This window comes from Salvelinus namaycush, chromosome 38, assembly GCF_016432855.1.
Source record: "Salvelinus namaycush isolate Seneca chromosome 38, SaNama_1.0, whole genome shotgun sequence".
Taxonomy (NCBI): domain Eukaryota; kingdom Metazoa; phylum Chordata; class Actinopteri; order Salmoniformes; family Salmonidae; genus Salvelinus; species Salvelinus namaycush.
Genome location: NC_052344.1, coordinates 20,698,558 through 20,719,056, shown reverse-complemented (window position 1 = coordinate 20,719,056; position 20,499 = coordinate 20,698,558). Strand labels below are relative to the sequence as shown.

Below are 20,499 nucleotides of genomic sequence, written 5' to 3'. Positions count from 1 at the left end.
AATAGGGGGTTGACCCTTCCTCTGTCCCCCATACATACAGTGGAGGATTTAGGTATAGGCGACATGGGCAGCCGCCCAGGGTGGCATCTTGCCGGGGGCGGCACGGGGCGCACGCACAAAAACAAAAATAATAATATTCGTAATGGTGACATTTGCGCAATCGGTTTTCTATCGCTCATTTGCAAGTCACGTCAATGATATCATGTCACCGTGTGGGACTGTGGGTCGGTTAACCTTGTCGGAGTGGGTTCACTGATTCTAGTTTGTGAGCTAGGCAGGCTGAACAAATTCTTATTTACAATGACGGCCTACCAAAAGGCCTCCTGCGGGTACGGGGGCTGGGATTAAAAATGTAATTAAAATATAGGACAAAACACACATCACGACAAGAGAGACACCACAACACTATATAGAGACCTAAGACAACAACATAGCATGGCAGCAACACATGAAAACACAGCATGGTAGCAACATGTTAGCAACACAACATGGCAGCAGCACAGCATGGTACAAACATTGTTGTGCATAGACAACAGTACAAAGGGCAAGAAGGTAGAGACAACAATACATCACGTGAAGCAGCCACAACTGTCAGTAAGAGTGTCCATGATTGAGTCCTTTAATGAAGAGAATGAAGCATGGTCACGTTAATAATTATGCTGTGGATGATGTTTTAAACCACCCAGACACAACAAAGATACATTGGTCCTGCTGAACTGAGCTGCAGGACAGGAAGGAAACTGATTAGTCATTTTAAAACAGATAGAGTTCAATGGCTGTGATGGGAGAAAACTGAGGATGGATCAACAACATTGTAGTGACTCCACAATAATGACCTGAATTACAGAGTAAAAATCATTATAAAATGTACAGAATAAAATATTACAAAACATGCATATGTATGCAACAAGGCAACAAAATGAACACAGCAACGGAATACACGTTTTGGCCTAAATGCAAAGCCTTATGTTTGGGGTAAATCCAACACAACACATCACTGAGTAACTGCCTCCTTATTTTAAAGCATGGTGGTGGCTGCATCATGCTATGAGTATGCTTGACATTGGCAAAGACTGGGGGAGTTTTTCAGGATGAAAAGAAACAGGATGGAGCTAAGTACAGGCAACATCCTAGAGGACAACCTGTTTCAGTCTGCTTCACACCAGACACCGGGAGAGGAATTCACCTTTCAACAGGACTAAGACACATCTACACTGATTGGTTACCAAGAAGACAGTGAATGTTCAATGAGTGGCCAAGTTACAGTTTTGAGTTAAGTCTGCTTGAAAATCTTTGGCAACACTTGCAAATTGCAGTCTAGCCATGATCCACAACACCTTTACATAAACTATATGACCTAGTGGGGCCTAACCCGAACCACGAAAACCATCCCCAGACCATTATTTCTCATCCACCAAACTTTACAGTTGGCAATATGCATTCAGGCAGGTAGCGTTCTCCTGGCATCTGCCAAACCCAGATTCATCTGTCGGACTGCCACCTCAATTACCTCGACTAACCTGTGCCCCCCCACACATTGACTCTGTACCGGTACCCCCTCTATATAGCCTCGCTACTGTTATTTTACTGCTGCTCTTTAATTATTTATATTTTTTAAATGTACTTATCCATTTTTTACTTAATACTTATTTATTTCAACTGCATTGTTGGTTAAGGGCTTGTAAGTAAGCATTTGTCACGACTTCCGCCAAAGTCGGCTCCTCTCCTTGTTTGGGTGGCGTTCGGCGGTCGACGCCACCGGCTTTCTAGCCATCGCCGCTCCATTTTTCATGTTTCCATTTGTTTTGTCTTGTTCCCTGCACACCTGGTTTTCATTCCCCAATCAATCCATATGTATTTATTCCTCTGTTCCCCATCATGTCTTTGGGTAGGATTGTTTGTGTTACGTGTATTTTGATATTGTGGATATTGTTACGCGCATTACTTTTTGTCTATGTTCCGTGTTTGGGCACATTTTATGTTACTTTGTGCTGTCATTTTGACCGGATTAAAAGTGTGCCTGTTCACTACACTCTGCTCTCCTGCACCTGACTTCGCCTTCTATACACACTCCTAACAGCATTTCACACCTGTTGTATTCGGCGAATGTGACAAACACTATTTTATTTTATTTTATTTGAGATGGTAAAGCGGGATTTATCACTCAAGAGAACGCGTTTCCTCTGCTCCAGAGTCCAATGGTGGCGAGATTTACACCACTCCAGCCGACGCTTGGCATTACGCATAGTGATCTTAGGCTTGTGTACGGCTGGTCGGCTATGGAACCCATTTCATGAAGATCCCAACGAACAGTTCTTGTGATGACATTGCTTTCATAGGTAGTTTGGAACTCAGTAGTGAGTGTTGCAACCGAGGACAGACTATTTTTACGCGCTATACACTTCAGCAGTTGGCAGTCCAGTTCTGTGAGCTTGTTTGGCCTACCATATCGCGGCTGAGCCGTTGATGCTCCTAGATGTTTCCACTTCACAATAACAGCACTTATAGTTGACCGGGGCAGCTCTAGCAGGGCAGAAATTTGACGAACTGACTTGTTGGAAAGGTGGCATCCTATGACTGTGCCAAGTTGAAAGTCATTGAGCTCTTCAGTAAGGCCATTCTAATGCCAATGTTTGTTTATGTAGATTGCATGGCTGTTTGCTCGATTTTAGACACCTGTCAGCAACGGGTGTTGCTGAAATAGCTGAATCCACAAATGTGTAGTTGTGTCCACATACTTTGTATATATAGTGTAGCTTGAAGAAGATTTTAAAAGAGAAATGGGCAAATATTGCACAATATAGGTGTGCAAAGCTCTTATGAGACTAACCCAAGTAGACTGTAATCGCTGCCAAAGGTGTTTTTACCATGTATTGACTCAGGGAAGGGGGGGGGGGGTTAAAACGTATATAATCGAGGTACATTTGTGGGGGTTTTTATCGAGGTACATTTGCGTTAATTTAAAAGTATATCAGTTTCTTTCACTATGACAATACAGAGTATTTTGTGAAGATGGTTGAAAAAATATTGCTATTATATCTGTTTTAATCCCACTTGGTAATAAAAAATGTGAAGAAATCCAATATGGGTGTGGACTTTCTATAGGCACTGTATTTCAAAATGTAAACATGGCAAATGCATATTTCAATGTAAACACAGAAAACATGAGAATAACAAAGGAATGATCTTCATCATCAGGCGACTTTAACACAACTCTCCTCTCTCCCGGACACCGGACACCATCAAGTCTTCGTTAAACAGGTTGAACAGGAAGCCATCATTAGTGAAAGGTATGTGCAGGTATGTGTAAGTCTTCCACCGGGACATTTGAAGTCTGGTGTAAAACCAAACTTATACTGTAGATCTACAGAGACATCATGAGAGTCACTGCAGCCGTCCTATTGGTCCTCTGTTTCCTGGCTGTCAGTCATGGTAAGTTACCATCATCTGAAACATGCTTGATCAACTTGGAGTTGATGATGTTTGCTACATAATGTCATCCTCCTTTTTCTTGGTGTACTCTACTCATATGTATTTGTCTCTATAGCATGGGACTGTCGGGAGATAGTAAACATCAAGAATCTGATGCAGATCGATGCAGGACTGGGGCAAGTGGTTGCTACGGACACAAGTCAAATCCCCTACTACCTGGTAGGTGATAAATGGATCCGCCTGCCTGGTTCCCTGAAGCATATCACTGTAGGACCAGCAGGGATCTGGGGTGTCAACAAGGCAGACTCAATCTACAAGTATGTGGCCGGTAACTGGGTGCAAGCTGCCGGTAAGTGGAAAGCATTAATCAATATTTATCCAGACGACACCTTCTTTTTAGCATTCCTGATATCATCAGGCTGTTGATTTTTTTAAAAATTGTAACTTGTAGGTCATTTGGCAGTACTGACAGATATGTGCTCCTTGTTTGCTTGTCCGTCCGTCTGTCTGTCTTTGTGGTCTTCAGGCCTTCTGAAACAGTTGGATGCTGGAGGTGAACAGTTTATTGTGGGGGCTAACATGGACGATACTCCATTCTGTCTGACACGTAGTGCCACAGTTGGCTACAAGGGTCCAGGCTCACCCCTTCCATGGACAGGATTGCCAGGAGCTGTGAAGTACTACAGTTGTGGACCCTTTGGGTGCTGGGCAGTCAACAAGAATGATGATATCTTCTTAATGAGTGTAAGATCTGGGAAAGAGTGTGAGAGCTGGAGTAGAGTAGTAGAGGATGGAGAGTGTCAGTTATTCTAAAACTGTTTCATATTATAACTGTTGAAATGGTCCTAAAACCCTGATTGAATCTGTTTGTTTCCAGCTGAATCAAGACTGCCAAAACAACGGCTGGAGTCACATTGATGGCAAGCTTTCCATGATTGAGGTGGCAACTGATGGTAGTGTCTTTGGGGTCAACTCTGCGGGTAGTGTTTTTACCAGGTAAGGTTGCTACTGAACTATGTGTATAATAATGGTATACCTTTAATTATAATTCTTATCCTTACTGTACATGCTTAGTGAAGCTCTTTACACAACAACTAAAATACTGTAGATACATAAATAAAATCAGTCAAATATAATCAGATCTAAACTTATAATAGACTTATAAAGAAGTGTGTAGACATTGTATGATAGAATATGTAAAGTGGGATGTCCTGTAAAGCTACAGTTTGTGATTAAAACAACAACTTCCCAGACACCCCACCACTTGTTTTGGTAAACAGCTGAGGAATGTAGTTAGAGACATGTAACTACTCTCAAATTCATACATGGAGCTACGGATGCAAAGACACATCAATTATTTGTTAAAAAAAAATGTTACATGTTTTTTAAAGCTATACATTGTTTGTTTACAATAACATTGTTTACAAACAATTGAGTAAAAGCTTACATTTTTAGCTTCTGATGTGGTTGAATAAAGCTCAAGAGGCAGAAGTTACATTCTTAAAAATCAATGGCTATAATAAATTATTAAAGTCCAAAAATGGATGTACTTAAAAAAATGGATAATCTTTAAAACATGAACCCCAACCCTTTCTTCAACACAGAGACGGCATCACAGCCAGTAAACCCGAGGGCACCGGATGGAGCAATATCCCAATGTGTATGCGCATGGGCCACGTGACCTACGACCTGGGCCGTCTTTGGGTCGTCTCCAAGTCTGGCGTCACCATGGTGTGCACACCTTAGCCTCTCCTCTGCATCTGAAGGCCGTTCGGGATCTGTCTAACGTTTACTTGCTAACTCATTGATCTCTCTTTCTGGAAATTTCAACATTAGTTAATAAAAATCCTTAATTTTAAAACCTATTGCTCTACCTATTATTTTCAATTCTTCAATGATCTTATTGACATTAAAAAAAAAATGTATTTGATATTTTCTTGATCACTCTTTGATTAACACTTCAATAGATCTTTGCCATGGCTGCTATTTAACTGTAGTGTAAACTTGGGCACGGTCATGTTGCTCACAATCCACATGGGTTTTGCTGTGCTTCAGAGGTCATCAATAGGGTTGGATGGAATCCTTGTCATTGTTTATTATCTCATTATATAATAATTTCTTGCAAAAATAAAGCATTCCTTTTGAAACTATTGTAATTTCTGTGTTATTGTTTTTTTTGTTATCATATTGAACAGAGGGATTTTAGGTTGCTCTGCCAAAGGTGATTTTAGCATCGAAATCATGGTGGGGCAAACTCAACCAATTTTTTTTTAGATACATGCCAGCAAAGCCACTGCACAACACAAACTGCCCACAAACTGATAGATCCTACATAAAGCTGTCCCAACAGCAGAGCTTTCCTTTCAGCACCATGGAGTGAATCCTTACCACCACTACACCTGGCTATCAGCGGAGCCTGGCAACCTGGTCTCAGAGTATTTAGTATTATTCTGTACGTAAATCCGAAACACTCAATTTAGTATGATATGTTACATTTTGTATGGTATTTATTCATTTGTGGATGTCCATTACCATTTGTATGATATGTTACGAATTACAATTGGTATTATATGTTAAGAATTTGCAAAGCGTACAATATGTTACAAATTCTGGCTAGATGGCTAACGTTAGCTAGTTGGCTTTACTCTTCTTAGGTAGGGGAATAACTTTTTCTTCCCTCCAGGCCTGAGGGTGCACACTTTCTAATAGACTTAACTTGAAGATACGGCAAATAGGAGTGGCAATATCGTCCGCTATTATCCTCAGTAATTTTCCATCCAATTTGTCAGATCCCGGTGGCTTGTCCTTGTTGATAGACAATTTAAAAAACACTGTTTGTTGTTGGCATGTCATGCCTAAGTTTGCTATTCTTGCCAATGAAAAAATCATTAAAGTAGTTGATAATACCAGTGGGTTTTGTGATGAATGAGCAATCTGATTCAATGAATGATGGAGAGGAGTTTGCCTTCTTGCCCAAATTTTCATTGAAGATGCTCAAAACTTTTTACTATAATTCTTTATGCTATTTATCTTTGTTTCATAGTGTAGTTTCTTCTTCTTTTTATTCAGTTTAGTCACATGATTTCTCAATTTACAGTATGTTTGCCAATCGTTTGTACAACCAGACCTATTTGCCATCTTTTTTTGCCTCATCCCTCTCAACCATACAATTTTTCAATTCCTCATGTGCTGGACTATAACACTTTGGTGCTTAGCAAACTTATCAAACAACTCTACAAATATACCACCTACCAAGTACAGTAGGTGGGTCACAAAGGGAAACAACGGAAGCTTTAAAATCACTTATATTGTGGCATTGTTGAATACTCGTTTTTAATTGTCTTGAAGGGCATTCTAGAGCGTGCATTATTTCTCTCTAACGAACGGTATATCAAAACATTAGAATTCAATGGCAAGTTCATTCTTACATGTTCTACATTTGAGCTGCTTTTGAACCTACAAAAGTTCAATTCAAAACATTATTGGCTTTGTTGAATTTGATTATCATAATAGCAGGCCACCCACTGATGGTTTGGTTAGTTAATTTGGTAAGTCTCTGTTTGGTTACTAAGCCAACTATTGCAGCTGTCTATACTGAACAAAAACATGCAACAATTTCAAAGATTTTACTGAGTTACAGTTCATTTTAGGAAATCATTAGGTCCTAATCTATGGATTTCACATGACTGGGATTACAGATTGTTGGTCACAGATGCCTTAAAAAAACAGTGGCCCTCACAATGGGCCTCAGGATGTCATCAATGTCATATTTCTTTACATTGAAATTGCCATCATTAAAATGCACTTGTGTTTGTTGTTTGTAGCTATGCCTGCGCATACCATAACCCTACCTGCACTCTTTTCACTGCAAACCGCTCACCCACACAATGCCATACAGATGGACTGAATTAGGCCAGATGGACATACTGAGAAATTCTCAAAAATGACGTTGGAGGCGGCTTATGGTAGAGAAATTAACCTAAAATGATCTGGCAACAGCTCTGGTGGACATTCCTGCAGTCCGCATGCCAAGTGCACGCTCCTTCTAAACTTGAGATATCTGTGACATTGTGTTATGTGACAAAACTGACCTTTTATTGTCCCCAGCACCTGTGTAATGATCATGCTGTTTAATTAAATGTAGTGCCACACCTGTCAGGTGGATGGATTATCTTGGCAAAGGAAAAAGGCTCATTAACAAGGATGTAAGCAACTTTGTGCACTAAATTTGAGAGAAAAAAGATTTTTGTGCATATGGAGAATATCAGCGATCTTTTTACTTCAGCTCATGAAACAACAACACTTGTGTTTATATTTTTGTACAGTGTATATTATTAAAGGGTTTGTGTGTGTGTAAAGGGTGGGGTTATATCATCCTCCCATTAACTTTTCCTTGGAACAGGTTGTTTGTAAAATATAAATAGCTCATTAAAAGTTTCATGGGGGTTGAAAGCTGTTTGCAGGGCTACTGCATATAAGGGGAAAAGTCTGTGTTCAACCAAACTGCAACCAAACTTGTACTGTAGATCTACAGAGACATCATGAGAGCCACTGCAGCCGTCCTATTGGTCCCCTGTCTCTTGGCCATCAGTCACGGTAAGTTACCATCATCTGAAAAATATTTTTACAGGCAGTTCTACATTAAACTTGGAATTGATCATCAAGTTGGCTCCATAATTGAATCCTCCTTTTTGCTGCTGTACTCTACTGACGTGTCTTTGATCTGGTGTCTCCATAGCCTGGGACTGTCAGATTGTAGTAAACATCAAGAATCTGATGCAGATCGATGCAGGACTGGGGCAAGTGGTTGCTACGAACACAAGTCAAATCCCCTACTACCTGGTAGGTGATAAATGGATCCGCCTGCCTGGTTCCCTGAAGCATATCACTGTAGGACCAGCAGGGATCTGGGGTGTCAACAAGGCAGACTCAATCTACAAGTATGTGGCCGATAACTGGGTGCAAGCTGCAGGTAAGCTGCATGTGTCCTCTGGATGAACTCAATATTTCTCCAGAGGATACCTGCTTCTTAGCTTTCCTGATACCATCAGGGTGTTCTTGGAAGAATTATTCATCTTTTACAAGTTTAACATTGTTATTGTTAGTCATTTTGCACTACTCACACATAAGTGCTACTTGTTTGATTGTCCGTCCGTCTGTCTTTCTTTGTGGTCTTCAGGCCTTCTGAAGCAGTTGGATGGTGGAGGTGAACAGTTTATTGTGGGGGCTAACATGTACGATACTCCATACTGTCTGACACGTGGTGCCACAGTTGGTTACAAGGGACCTGACTCACCCCTTCCATGGACAAGATTTCCAGGAAGTGTGAAGTACTACAGTTGTGGACCCTTTGGGTGCTGGGCAGTCAACAAGAATGATGATATCTACTTAATGAGTGTAAGATCTGGGAAAGAGTGTGAGAGCTGGAGCAGAGAAGTAGAGGATGGAGAGTTATTTAGGATGGAGAGTCAGTTATTCTAAAACTGTTTCATATTATAACTGTTAAAATTGTCCTTAAACCCTGATTGAATCTGTTTGTTTCCAGCTGAATCTAGACTGCCAAAACAAGGAGTGGAGTCACATTGATGGCAAGCTTTCCATGATTGAGGTGGCAACTGATGGTAGTGTCTTTGGGGTCAACTCTGAGGGTAGTGTTTATACCAGGTAACGTTGATACTGAACTATGTCTATGGTTCCACCCTTTTCCCACTCAACTTGAGGTAATAACTTATAATTATTATTCCTTGTGGATAAATCTTATCCTCACTGTACATGCTTTGTGAAGCTTCTTACAGAAATATTTAAATGGATACATAAATAATATCTGGAAAATGAAATCAGATCTAAACTTATAATAGACTTATAAAGAAATGTGTAGACAGTGTAAGGTAAAATATGTAAAGTGGGATGTCCTGTAAAGCTACAGTTTGTGATTAAAACAACAACTTCCCAGACACCCCACCACTTGTTTTGGTAAACAGCTGAGGAATGTAGTTAGAGACATGTAACTACTCTCAAATCCATACATGGAGCTACGGATGCAAAGACAGACCCCACATGTATATTTTTTGGAACATGTAAACAATGTTATTATAAACAAACAAACAATTGAGTAAAAGCTTACATTTTGGCTTCTGATGCAGTTATATTAAGCTCAATAGGCATTTATAAGTTATATTCTTCAAAAATCAATAGCTATATAAATAATATAGTCCAAAATTACTTAAAAATATGAATAAGCTTTAAAACATGTGAACCTCGTCCCTTTCTTCAACAGAGACGGCATCACAGCCAGTAAACCAGAGGGCACTGGATGGAGCAATATCCAAATGGGCATGCACATGGGCCATGTGACCTACGACCTGGGACGTCTTTGGGTCGTCTCCAAGTCTGGCGTCACCATGGTGTGCACACATTAGCCTCTCCTCTGCATCTGAAGGCCATTCGGGATCTGTCTAAAGTTCACTTGCTAACTCATTGATCTCTCTTTCTGGAACAGTCTCCTGCTTGAGAATTGAGGACATGAATTCATTAGAATCCTTCATTCTAAAACCTACTACTCTAACTATAATGTTCAGTACTTTATCTCTGTCAATAGTAATCACTGATCTTAATGATCTTGCTCACCAGCCACATGGGTTTTGCTGTGCTTCAGAGGTCATTCATAGAGATGGATGGAATCAATTTCAATCAATCAATCAATCAATCAAGTTTATTTTATATAGCCCTTCGTACATCAGCTAATATCTCAAAGTGCTGTACAGAAACCCAGCCTAAAACCCCAAACAGCAAGCAATGCAGGTGTAGAAGCACGGTGGCTAGGAAAAACTCCCTAGAAAGGCCAAAACCTAGGAAGAAACCTAGAGAGGAACCAGGCTATGAGGGGTGGCCAGTCCTCTTCTGGCTGTGCCGGGTGGAGATTATAACAGAACATGGCCAAGATGTTCAAAATGTTCATAAATGACAAGCATGGTCAAATAATAATCAGGAATAAATGTCAGTTGGCTTTTCATAGCCGATCATTAAGAGTTGAAAACAGCAGGTCTGGGACAGGTAGGGGTTCCATAACCGCAGGCAGAACAGTTGAAACTGGAACAGCAGCAAGGCCAGGTGGACTGGGGACAGCAAGGAGTCATCATGCCCAATAGTCCTGACGTATGGTCCTAGGGCTCAGGTCCTCCGAGAGAGAGAAAGAAAGAGAGAAGGAGAGAATTAGAGAGAGCATACTTAAATTCACACAGGACACTGGATAAGACAGGAGAAGTACTCCAGATATAACCAACTGGCCCTAGCCCCCCGACACAAACTACTGCAGCATAAATACTGGAGGCTGAGACAGGAGGGGTCAGGAGACACTGTGGCCCCATCCGATGATACCCCCGGACAGGGCCAAACAGGAAGGATATAACCCCACCCACTTTGCCAAAGCACAGCCCCCGCACCACTAGAGGGATATCTTCAACCACCAACTTACAATCCTGAGACAAGGCCGAGTATAGCCCACAAAGATCTCCACCACAGCACAAACCAAGGGGGGGCGCCAACCCAGACAGGAAGATCACGTCAGTAACTCAACCCACTCAAGTGACGCACCCCTCCTAGGGACGGCATGAAAGAGCACCAGTAAGCCAGTGACTCAGCCCCTGTAATAGGGTTAGAGGTAGAGAATCCCAGTGGAGGGGAACCGGCCAGGCAGAGACAGCAAGGGCGGTTCGTTGCTCCAGAGCCTTTCCGTTCACCTTCACACTCCTGGGCCAGACTACACTCAATCATATGACCTACTGAAGAGAAGTCTTCAGTAAAGACTTAAAGGTTGAGACCGAGTCTGCGTCTCTCACATGGGTAGGCAGACCATTCCATAAAAATGGAGATCTATAGGAGAAAGCCCTGCCTCCAGCTGTTTGCTTAGAAATTCTAGGGACAATTAGGAGGCCTGCGTCTTGTGACCGTAGCGTACGTGTAGGTATGTACGGCAGGACCAACTCGGAAAGATAGGTAGGAGCAAGACCATGTAACGCTTTGTAGGTTAACAGTAAAACCTTGAAATCAGCCCTTGCCTTAACAGGAAGCCAGTGTAGGGAAGCTAGCACTGGAGTAATATGATAAATTTTTTGGGTTCTAGTCAGGATTCTAGCAGCTGTATTTAGCACTAACTGAAGTTTATTTAGTGCTTTATCCGGGTAGCCGGAAAGTAGAGCATTGCAGTAGTCTAACCTAGAAGTAACAAATGCATGGATTAATTTTTCTGCATCATTTTTGGACAGAAAATATAGATTTTTGTCAATGCTTATTATCTCATTATATAATCATTTCCCGCAAAAATAAAGCATTCAGTTTGAAGCTATTGTAATTTCCGTGTTTCTTTGTTTTCATATTGAACAGGGGGATTTAGTTTGCTCTGCCTGTGGCGATTTTAGCATGTACATCTTGGTGGGGAAAACAGATCAAATTGTTTTAGATACATTCTGTCACGACTCCTACCGAAGGTGGCTCCCCTTCCTGTTCGGGTAGTGCTCGGCGGTTGTCGTCACCGGCCTACTAGCTGCCACCGATCCCTTTTTCCCTTGTCTGTTGGTTTGGTCGGATTTGTTTCACCTGTTTCTTGTTTAGACTTTTAGTTTGGCTATTTAAGTCGGTAGGCCCGCCTGCTCTTCGAGCGGGCTTGTTTATTCCCACTGTCACGCCCTGACCATAGTTTGCGTTGTTTGTTTCTATGTTTTGTTTGGTCAGGGTGTGATATGAGTGGGCATTCTATGTTGTATGTCTAGTTTGTCTATTTCTATGTGTTTGGCCTGATATGGTTCTCAATCAGAGGCAGGTGTTAGTCGTTGTCTCCGATTGGGAACCATATTTATGTAGCCTGTTTTGTATTGTGGGGTGTGGGTGATTGTGTGGGGTGTTCCTGTGTTTGTGTTGTCCCTTTACGGGACTGTTTCGTCTTCGTTTGTTTATTCGTTATTTTGTTTGTTTCAAGTATTCATATTAAAATGGATACTCACCACGCTGCAGTTTGGTCCTCCTCTCTTTCTCCTAACGACGGACGTTACAGAATCACCCACAGCCAAAGGACCAAGCAGCGTGGTAGCGGGCAGCAGCAGCGATCGCAGGACTCCTGGACCTGGGAGGAGATTCTGGACGGAGAAGGACCCTGGGCACAGGCTGGAGAATATCGCCGCCCCAAGGCTGAGCTGGAGGCAGCGAACGCGGAGAGGCGGCGGTATGAGGAAGCAGCACGAAAGTGCGGCTGGAAGCCCGAGAGGCAGCCCCAAAAATTTCTTGGGGGGGGGGGGGGCACACGGGGGGTATAGCTAAGTCAGGTAGGAGACCTGAGCCAACTCCCCGTGCTTACAGTGGAGAGAGATGGTCCGGGCAGGCACCGTGTTATGCGGAGATACGCAAGGTGTCTCCAGTACGTGTGCATAGCCTGGTGCAGTACATAGCAGCTCCTCGTATCGGCCGGGCTAGAGTGGTCATTGAGCCAGGTGCCATGAAGCCGGCTCTACGCATCTGGTCTCCAGTGCGTCTCCTCGGGCCGGGGTACATGGCACCAGCCCTACGCATGGTGTCTCCAGTACGTGTGCATAGCCCAGTGCGGCCTACTCCACCTCGCCGCACTGGCATGCCTACGGTGAGCATTCAGCCAGGTAGGGTTGGGCAGGCTCGGTGCTCGAGACCTGTAGTGCGCCTCCACGGTCCGGTCTATCCAGTGCCTTCTCCACGCACCAGCCCTCCTGTGGCAGCCCCACGTATCAGCTCTCCTGTTGCAACCCCACGCACCAGCTCTCCTGTGGCAGCCCCACGCACCAGCCCTCCGGTGGTGGCACCACGTACAAGGCCTCCAGTTCCGGCACCCTGCACTCGCCCTGAGGTGCGTGTCCCCAGCCCGGTACCACCAGTTCCGGCACCACGCACCAGGCCTACAGTGCGCCTCCAGGGTCCAGTATGCCCTGTTCCTGCTCCCCGCACTCGCCCAGTGGTGCGTGTCCCCAGCCCGGTACCACCAGTTCCGGCACCACGCACCAGGCTGACAGTGCGCCTCAGCAGGCCTGAGTCTCCCTCCTGTCCAGCGCCGCCTGAGTCTCCCTCCTTTCCAGGGCCGCCTGAGTCTCCCGTCTGTCCAGCGCCGCCTGAGCCGCCCGTCTGTCCAGCGCCGCCTGAGCCGCCCGTTTGTCCAGCGCCGCCTGAGCCGCCCGTCTGTCCAGCGCCGCCTGAGCCGCCCGTCTGTCCTGAGCCGCCAGAGCCGCCCGTCAGTCAGGAGCCGCCAGAGCCGCCCGTCAGTCAGGAGCCGCCAGAGCCGCCCGTCAGTCAAGAGCCGCCAGAGCCGCCCGTCAGTCAAGAGCCGCCAGAGCCCCCCGTCAGTCAGGAGCCGCCAGAGCCCCCCGTCAGTCAGGAGCCGCCAGAGCCGCCCGTCAGTCAGGAGCCGACAGAGCCGCCCGTCAGTCAGGAGCCGACAGAGCCGCCCGTCAGTCAGGAGCCGACAGAGCCGCCCGTCAGTCAGGAGCTGCCAGAGCCGCCCGTCAGTCCGGAGCTGCCCGAGCCGCCCGTCAGTCAAGAGCTGCCAGAGCCGCCCATCAGTCAGGAGATGCCAGAGCTGCCCTTCAGTCCGGAGCCGCCCTTCAGTCCAGAGCCGCCCCTCAGTCCGGAGCCGCCCCTCAGTCCGGAGCTGCCCCTCAGTCCAGTGGGGCCCTTTATTAGGGTTCCCAGTCCAAGGTCGGTGGCGAGGGTCACCGCTCCAAAGAGGTCACTGAAGCGGGCAATGACTATGGTGGAGTGGTGTCCACGTCCCGCGCAAGAGCCGCCACCTCATTTGGCAGCAATACAGTTCATTTGGCCTAATTTACTGCATTTTATAAAAACATAGCTGATATGGCTGACTTGCTTAAATAAATATGGTGTCTACGGATTCCTTGTGGATTTGTGTAACGCGATAAGAATCACATTCTGCTTCAATAATAGTGAATGCCGACATGAGTTTAGACTTTTGAACTATACACAAACATTATTACATTTATGTTCAGTAAATTCATAATGTTTGTTCTGATCATTAGCAAACGAGCTGCGACGAGGTAGGCCTATTCCTTCAGTACTTTCAAAATGGACATCGACAGAAATTCAGATGTTATTTCAGATAAATTCAGCAATGTGTTGAGGCCTTAACTTTACTCTTCATTAAATCACCACAGACACACAGAGAGAGACAGAGAGAGAGAGAGAGAGAGAGAGTGTTAGCCTACCATTTGAAGTATTTTATTAGGCATTTGAGGTCTAAAAAGGAAGGAAAATACAATCACGAGGATCCACTTTTATAGGCAATATACCGACTCACAGACAGCGCATTGAGCAAACAATACAACCCTTGCAAAATCAACTGGAATTACATGGGTCTATTAATGAACATTTAGTTGAAAACAAATATTTGAATGGAAAGAGACTGTCACTGGCAAACATGGTTACAGACCCAACAACATTGTATAGTGTCCCCTCCTCATGTAGAAAAACACATGAGCTAATTATAATACACAAAGTAAGCAAAACAATTAAATGCATCATTCCAACATTACCTAAAAGTATGAATAAGATACTAATGAGATAGACCTATATAAGCAATATAACAATTGATATGTACAAAATACAGTATAAGGAAAACATTTGTGTATAAGAGGGAAGCCATCATTTCGATTAAGACATTAATGAGCGAGTTTAAATGGACGTAGTTGATATGGACGTAGTTGCACTTTTGAAATGGACAGCAACAGAATGGGCCGTTCTTACTGTATTCTCCCTATACACCAAGTCAGAACCATAGGATAAATAACGGGGGCATATAAGCAGACAATAAAAGCTCTCACAATATTCAATGAAGACAGTTCTCTAAAACTGGTTATTGGCTACAGGTGCACCACCCGTCAATTTCATATCTCCCTGGCATACTACATAATTTATGCAGCAGTTTACAATAAATACGTTTGGACTCACCATTGTTGTGCTGTGCTCACTTGAAAAGAAAGGTGGCGTGGCAGTCCCTTTTGTGGGAAAACTTTGTCATCATCAAACTTTGTCATCAAAGTCTGGCATTCTCTGGATGAAGTCATGCTGGATTGATGCATGGCCAATGATTTCAACCTTTTCTGGCCCATAATGTTGCATGTGAATGTTTATATTTTTAAGCTTGATAATGAGACCTTTTCAGACAAATGTTTTCAAGCCTTAAACCCAGACTGTGACTTCACACCCTCTGCACTGAATAGCAGGCAGGGGAAGCAAAATAGTGATTGCTAACTGCGGCACTTGCAGTTAGCCACCGATTCCTTCCAAACCACTCATTGTTGAATTTGTGATTTCCGACTTGTTGTGTAATGTTTATGTCCAATGGCCCATGAGCACAGAGATGTTTTATTTATAATGTATCTTCATATGATAAGGATTGAAAAGGATTTCCCAGTAGATTAGCAATGTGATTCATAAACAGGCTGTTGTGTCATACATTTTATCTCCTGCCTGTAGGCTACAGAAAGGACTACATACTGTTTCTAATGCTATGTCCAGGTACGGGATCAAGCGCGTGCACCAACAATTTTTATGGGCTTAATCATAGAATTACATATACAGTCCCTAAGGATCTCTGTGGGCCTAGTCATAAAGATTTTTAATTTAATTTATATGTTTAACAAATATGCTACATTTTATTGTGGCGTAAACAGAACAAATCAATATGTTTTCATCTGATTGTCAAACTATAATTTCAAAGGGCTCCTTCATAGGTCACCCACACACATTTATCCACTTGCAAGATATTTCCAGCTTCCAAATAGTGGTGAGTGGAAAGAGACATCTGTTACACAAAACACCAAAAAGTTTAATGTCAAATTTGGCAATTGTCAGTAGGGCAGAATTTATGCGCCCACTGCTGTTGCTGCGCGTTTCGGTGCCGGCCACTCATCTCTGCCTTGGCAAAATGTCAGTGTTCTCGTTGAACCACATCCATTCGCTCATTTGTCCTGCCTCTAACATGCGGTAATCCTAAAAAGTTGTGTAATAGCCTACAGTTTTTGTGAATGTCTCATGTCTCACCCTGGCTCTATCTGCTACATGATTTATGTTGGTGGAGCGTCACAGCGATGCCAACAGAGTTGCTGCTGGGAATGATCAAGCACAATATTTTGTGCCCCTGCCTTATCACAGGGCGGCATCAGCGCTCACCTAAAAAGCCCATATGCCACTGGTTGAGAGAAATTGTCAGGGTTTTTGGGCAGAATTACATGAGGTTTTATGGGTTGTTGTTGAAGGTGGGTCTTGGTCAGTTTAGCTCAGAAAATGCCGCCCTTCGCCATGTGCCTCCATAGACGGCCGCATAATCCTGCCTAATGAGCGGGCCGGCCCTGCTTAGAGGGTAGGTACAGGGTAAGACTGCTGTAAAATAAAGCTGTACACAACTAAGACAAGCACACAACTCAGAGTGAAGTTTATTTCATGAAAAATAAAGCAGTAATCATTTGTAGTTCAAACCATTCAGACTTTAAAGACGTTTTTGTGAGAATAACCGTTTTCAGGATGTAACGGCTCTCGTTTGTAGAAGGGTGAAGAGTGGACCAAGGCGCAGCGTGGTAGACGTACATTGTAACTTTATTGATGACACCAAACAAAATAACAACGTTTTTTTTTTAAACGAAAGCGCACAGTTCTGTAAGGCTAAGAAACTAAACAGAAAACAAGATCCTACAAAACCAAAAAGGAAAATGAAAACTTATTTATGATCCCCAACCAGACACAACGATAGACAGCTGCCTCTGATTGGGAACCACACTCGGCCAAAAACAAAGAAATAGAACACATAGACTTTCCCACCCGAGTCACACCCTGACCTAACCAAACATAGAGAATAATAAGGATCTCTAAGGTCAGGGCGTGACACCATCCGCCCTGGTCTCACAAACACTGTTCTAGCTCAACCCCCGTTAATCACACAGGCTAATGGTTGGTCTCAATGGATGCAGAATAGATAGACCAATGCAATGAAGCTCAAACACACCATTTGTCAAAGGGGTTGGAAGCACAAAATCACAGAAATGATCATGTGGGATTCAAGGCATTTTGAACAGATGTACCCCACCTCTTTCTTCAACACAGAGTCAGCATCACAGCCAGTAAACCAGAGGGCACTGGATGGAGCAATGTCTCAATGTGTAGGGATTGATGGTAAGGATGGTCCTATGGCCTTTAGGGGCAAGTGAACTGAGCAGTCACGCAAGTTAAGCCTGCTCTGAGGTAGGCCCACTGCTCTGAGGTAGCCCCACTGCTCTGAGGTAGCCCCACTGCTCTGATGTAGCCCCACTGCTCTGAGGTATTCCCACTGCTCTGATGTAGCCCCACTGCTCTGAGGTAGCCCCACTGCTCTGATGTAGCCCCACTGCTCTGATGTAGCCCCACTGCTCTGAGGTAGCCCCACTGCTCTGAGGTAGCCCCACTGCTCTGAGGTAGCCCCACTGCTCTGATGTAGCCCCACTGCTCTGAGGTAGTCCCACTGCTCTGAGGTAGCCCCACTGCTCTGAGGTAGCCCCACTGCTCTGAGGTAGCCCCACTGCTCTGAGGTAGCCCCACTGCTCTGAGGTAGCCCCACTGCTCTGAGGTAGCCCCACTGCTCTGATGCAGCCCCACTGCTCTGATGTAACCCCACTGCTCTGATGTAGCCCCACTGCTCTGAGGTAGCCCCACTGCTCTGAGGTAGCCCCACTGCTCTGAGGTAGCACCACTGCTCTGAGGTAGCACCACTGCTCTGAGGTAGCCCCACTGCTCTGAGGTAGCCCCACTGCTCTGAGGTAGCCCCACTGCTCTGAGGTAGCCCCACTGCTCTGATGCAGCCCCACTGCTCTGATGTAACCCCACTGCTCTGATGTAGCCCCACTGCTCTGAGGTAGCCCCACTGCTCTGAGGTAGCCCCACTGCTCTGATGTAGCCCCACTGCTCTGAGGTAGCCCCACTGCTCTGAGGTAGTCCCACTGCTCTGAGGTAGCACCGTTGGGCCGGTGATATAAAAAAGTGAATTCAAGCCAACTGAAACTAACTCCAGTAGTCCTAACCTAAAACAAATTTTTCTGGTTCCTCTACATTTAAGTGGAGTGAAAGACAGACAATGTATGGCAGTCAGGCTGGTTGAGCCTGTTCTGAGATTTCTTTTACTTAACAACCAAAATACATGAGTCCACCCCTATGTGTAGTTAAAAGGCACTTCTGAGTGTAAACAGCTCATTTACATTTTCAGGCAAGTGATCCAATCTTCAGGTAACCAAAAAATACTCCTGACTTGCCCTATGGGCAGGTGCCTTTCAGACTTTAATGTAAATCCCTGATGTGCATGAAGCACGTGACCTACGACCTGGGTCGTCTTTGGGTCGTCTCCACGTCTGGCTTCACCATGCATTGCACACATTGAGAATAATTAGTAGTCCGCAAAAACATCCATCATTCTGTATGAACAAGGCATTTGAGAATGCAATCCTTGTCATAGCTCATCATCTCTCATATTACATCATGATCATAGCCGATCTACCATCAGTGTCCAATAACTAGGCACTCAGTCAATGTTCAAATGTTCATAGTTCAATGTTATATGAGCAATCAGCATCCCATAACTAGGCAGCATAATAGGCATCCCATAACTAGTCATCAATCAATGTTCAAATAGTTAGGTCGCAGACATGACATAAACACCTTACCTAAATGTACACTTTAAAACATTTCACTTGGAAAAAGTCCAGTGAGCTTCGATATGGCTGTACTTAAAATTGGGTAATTGTTCAGCTGACATGGAATACTCCATCAACCCAATGATTTCTGCTCAATGTAAAACAAATTTTAACTTAAATATTGAAGTTTGCCTTTGCAACACAAATAGCTGAGTTGATCAAACAAGAGAGTATAATTTGCTGAGACTGACAACTTTAGAAAACTCTGTTGGCTGAAAGTACATGTCTCGTTAACATATTTCCCAGTGTGCTATCACTGAAATAACAGCCAACTCTTGTCATTGCTGCAACTTAAAGGGAAACGCAACACTGTTTTGTCAATTTCTCATATCATTATCATGTAGAAATGGAATGGAATGTTATAACTATTTTTCCATGTACGACAAGACTGTGGCTTCTATGAAACCTGGCCTGAGTAGCCACAGACCAGATAAACAGATACAACAATCTCACTAGTGTAGACAGGGCAAACCTGTTTTCACGATTTCTGTTAGTTCCATTTATAGTACAAAAAAAGAAAAAGAAATCAATAATCAATATGCAGAAACAGTTTGTGATCAGTTGAAAAGCTAATGTACTCAGATTTCACAACCATACAGGGGATAGGTAGCAGGGCAGTAGCAGTTAGGTAGCAGGGCAGTAGTAGTTAGGTAGCAGGGCAGTAGTGGTTAGGTAGCAGGGCAGTAGCAGTTAGGTAGCAGGGCAGTAGTGGTTAGGTAGCAGGGCAGTAGTGGTTAGGTAGCATGGCAGTAGCGGTTAGGTAGCAGGGCACTAGCAGTTAGGTAGCAGGGCAGTAGCAGTTAGGTAGCAGGGCAGTAGCAGTTAGGTAGCAGGGCAGTAGTAGTTAGGTAGCAGGGCAGTAGTAGTTAGGTAGCAGGGCAGTAGCAGTTAGGTAGCAGGGCAGTTAGGTAGCAGGGCAGTAACAGTTAAGTAGCAGAGCAGTAGCAGTTAGGTAGCAGGGCAGTAGTAGTTAGGTAGCAGGGCAGTAGCAGTTAGGTAGAAGGACAGTAGCAGTTAGGTAGCAGTGCAGTAGCAGTTAGGTAGCAGGGCAGTAGCAGCTAGGTAGCAGGGTAGTAGTAGTTAGGTAGCAGGGCAGTAGCAGTTAGATAGCAGGGCAGTAGCAGTTAGGTAGCAGGGCAGTAGCAGTTAGGTAGTTGGGCAGTAGCAGTTAGGTAGCAGGGCAGTAGCAGTTAGGTAGCAGGGCAGTAGCAGTTAGGTAGCAGGGCAGTAGTAGTTAGGTAGCAGGGAAGTAGCAGTTAGGTAGCAGGGCAGTAGCAGTTAGGTAGCAGGGTTGCAGCAGTTAGGTAGCAGGGCAGTAGCAGTT

General features: G+C 44.2%; 2 protein-coding genes across 2 annotated transcripts; both read left to right on the top strand.

The window, feature by feature from the left end:
- The first annotated feature begins 3,377 nt into the window (after positions 1 to 3,377).
- LOC120032094 (fish-egg lectin-like) lies at positions 3,378 to 5,178 on the top strand. Its single transcript, XM_038978034.1, has 5 exons — positions 3,378 to 3,432; positions 3,548 to 3,781; positions 3,959 to 4,176; positions 4,310 to 4,428; positions 5,037 to 5,178. The coding sequence occupies exons 1-5, from the start codon at positions 3,378 to 3,380 to the stop codon at positions 5,176 to 5,178; spliced, it is 768 nt and encodes a 255-aa protein (XP_038833962.1).
- A 2,795-nt stretch (positions 5,179 to 7,973) lies between these two features.
- LOC120031742 (fish-egg lectin-like) lies at positions 7,974 to 9,942 on the top strand. Its single transcript, XM_038977533.1, has 5 exons — positions 7,974 to 8,028; positions 8,171 to 8,404; positions 8,612 to 8,829; positions 8,978 to 9,096; positions 9,710 to 9,942. The coding sequence occupies exons 1-5, from the start codon at positions 7,974 to 7,976 to the stop codon at positions 9,849 to 9,851; spliced, it is 768 nt and encodes a 255-aa protein (XP_038833461.1). The 3' UTR covers positions 9,852 to 9,942.
- The last annotated feature ends 10,557 nt before the right edge of the window (positions 9,943 to 20,499 follow it).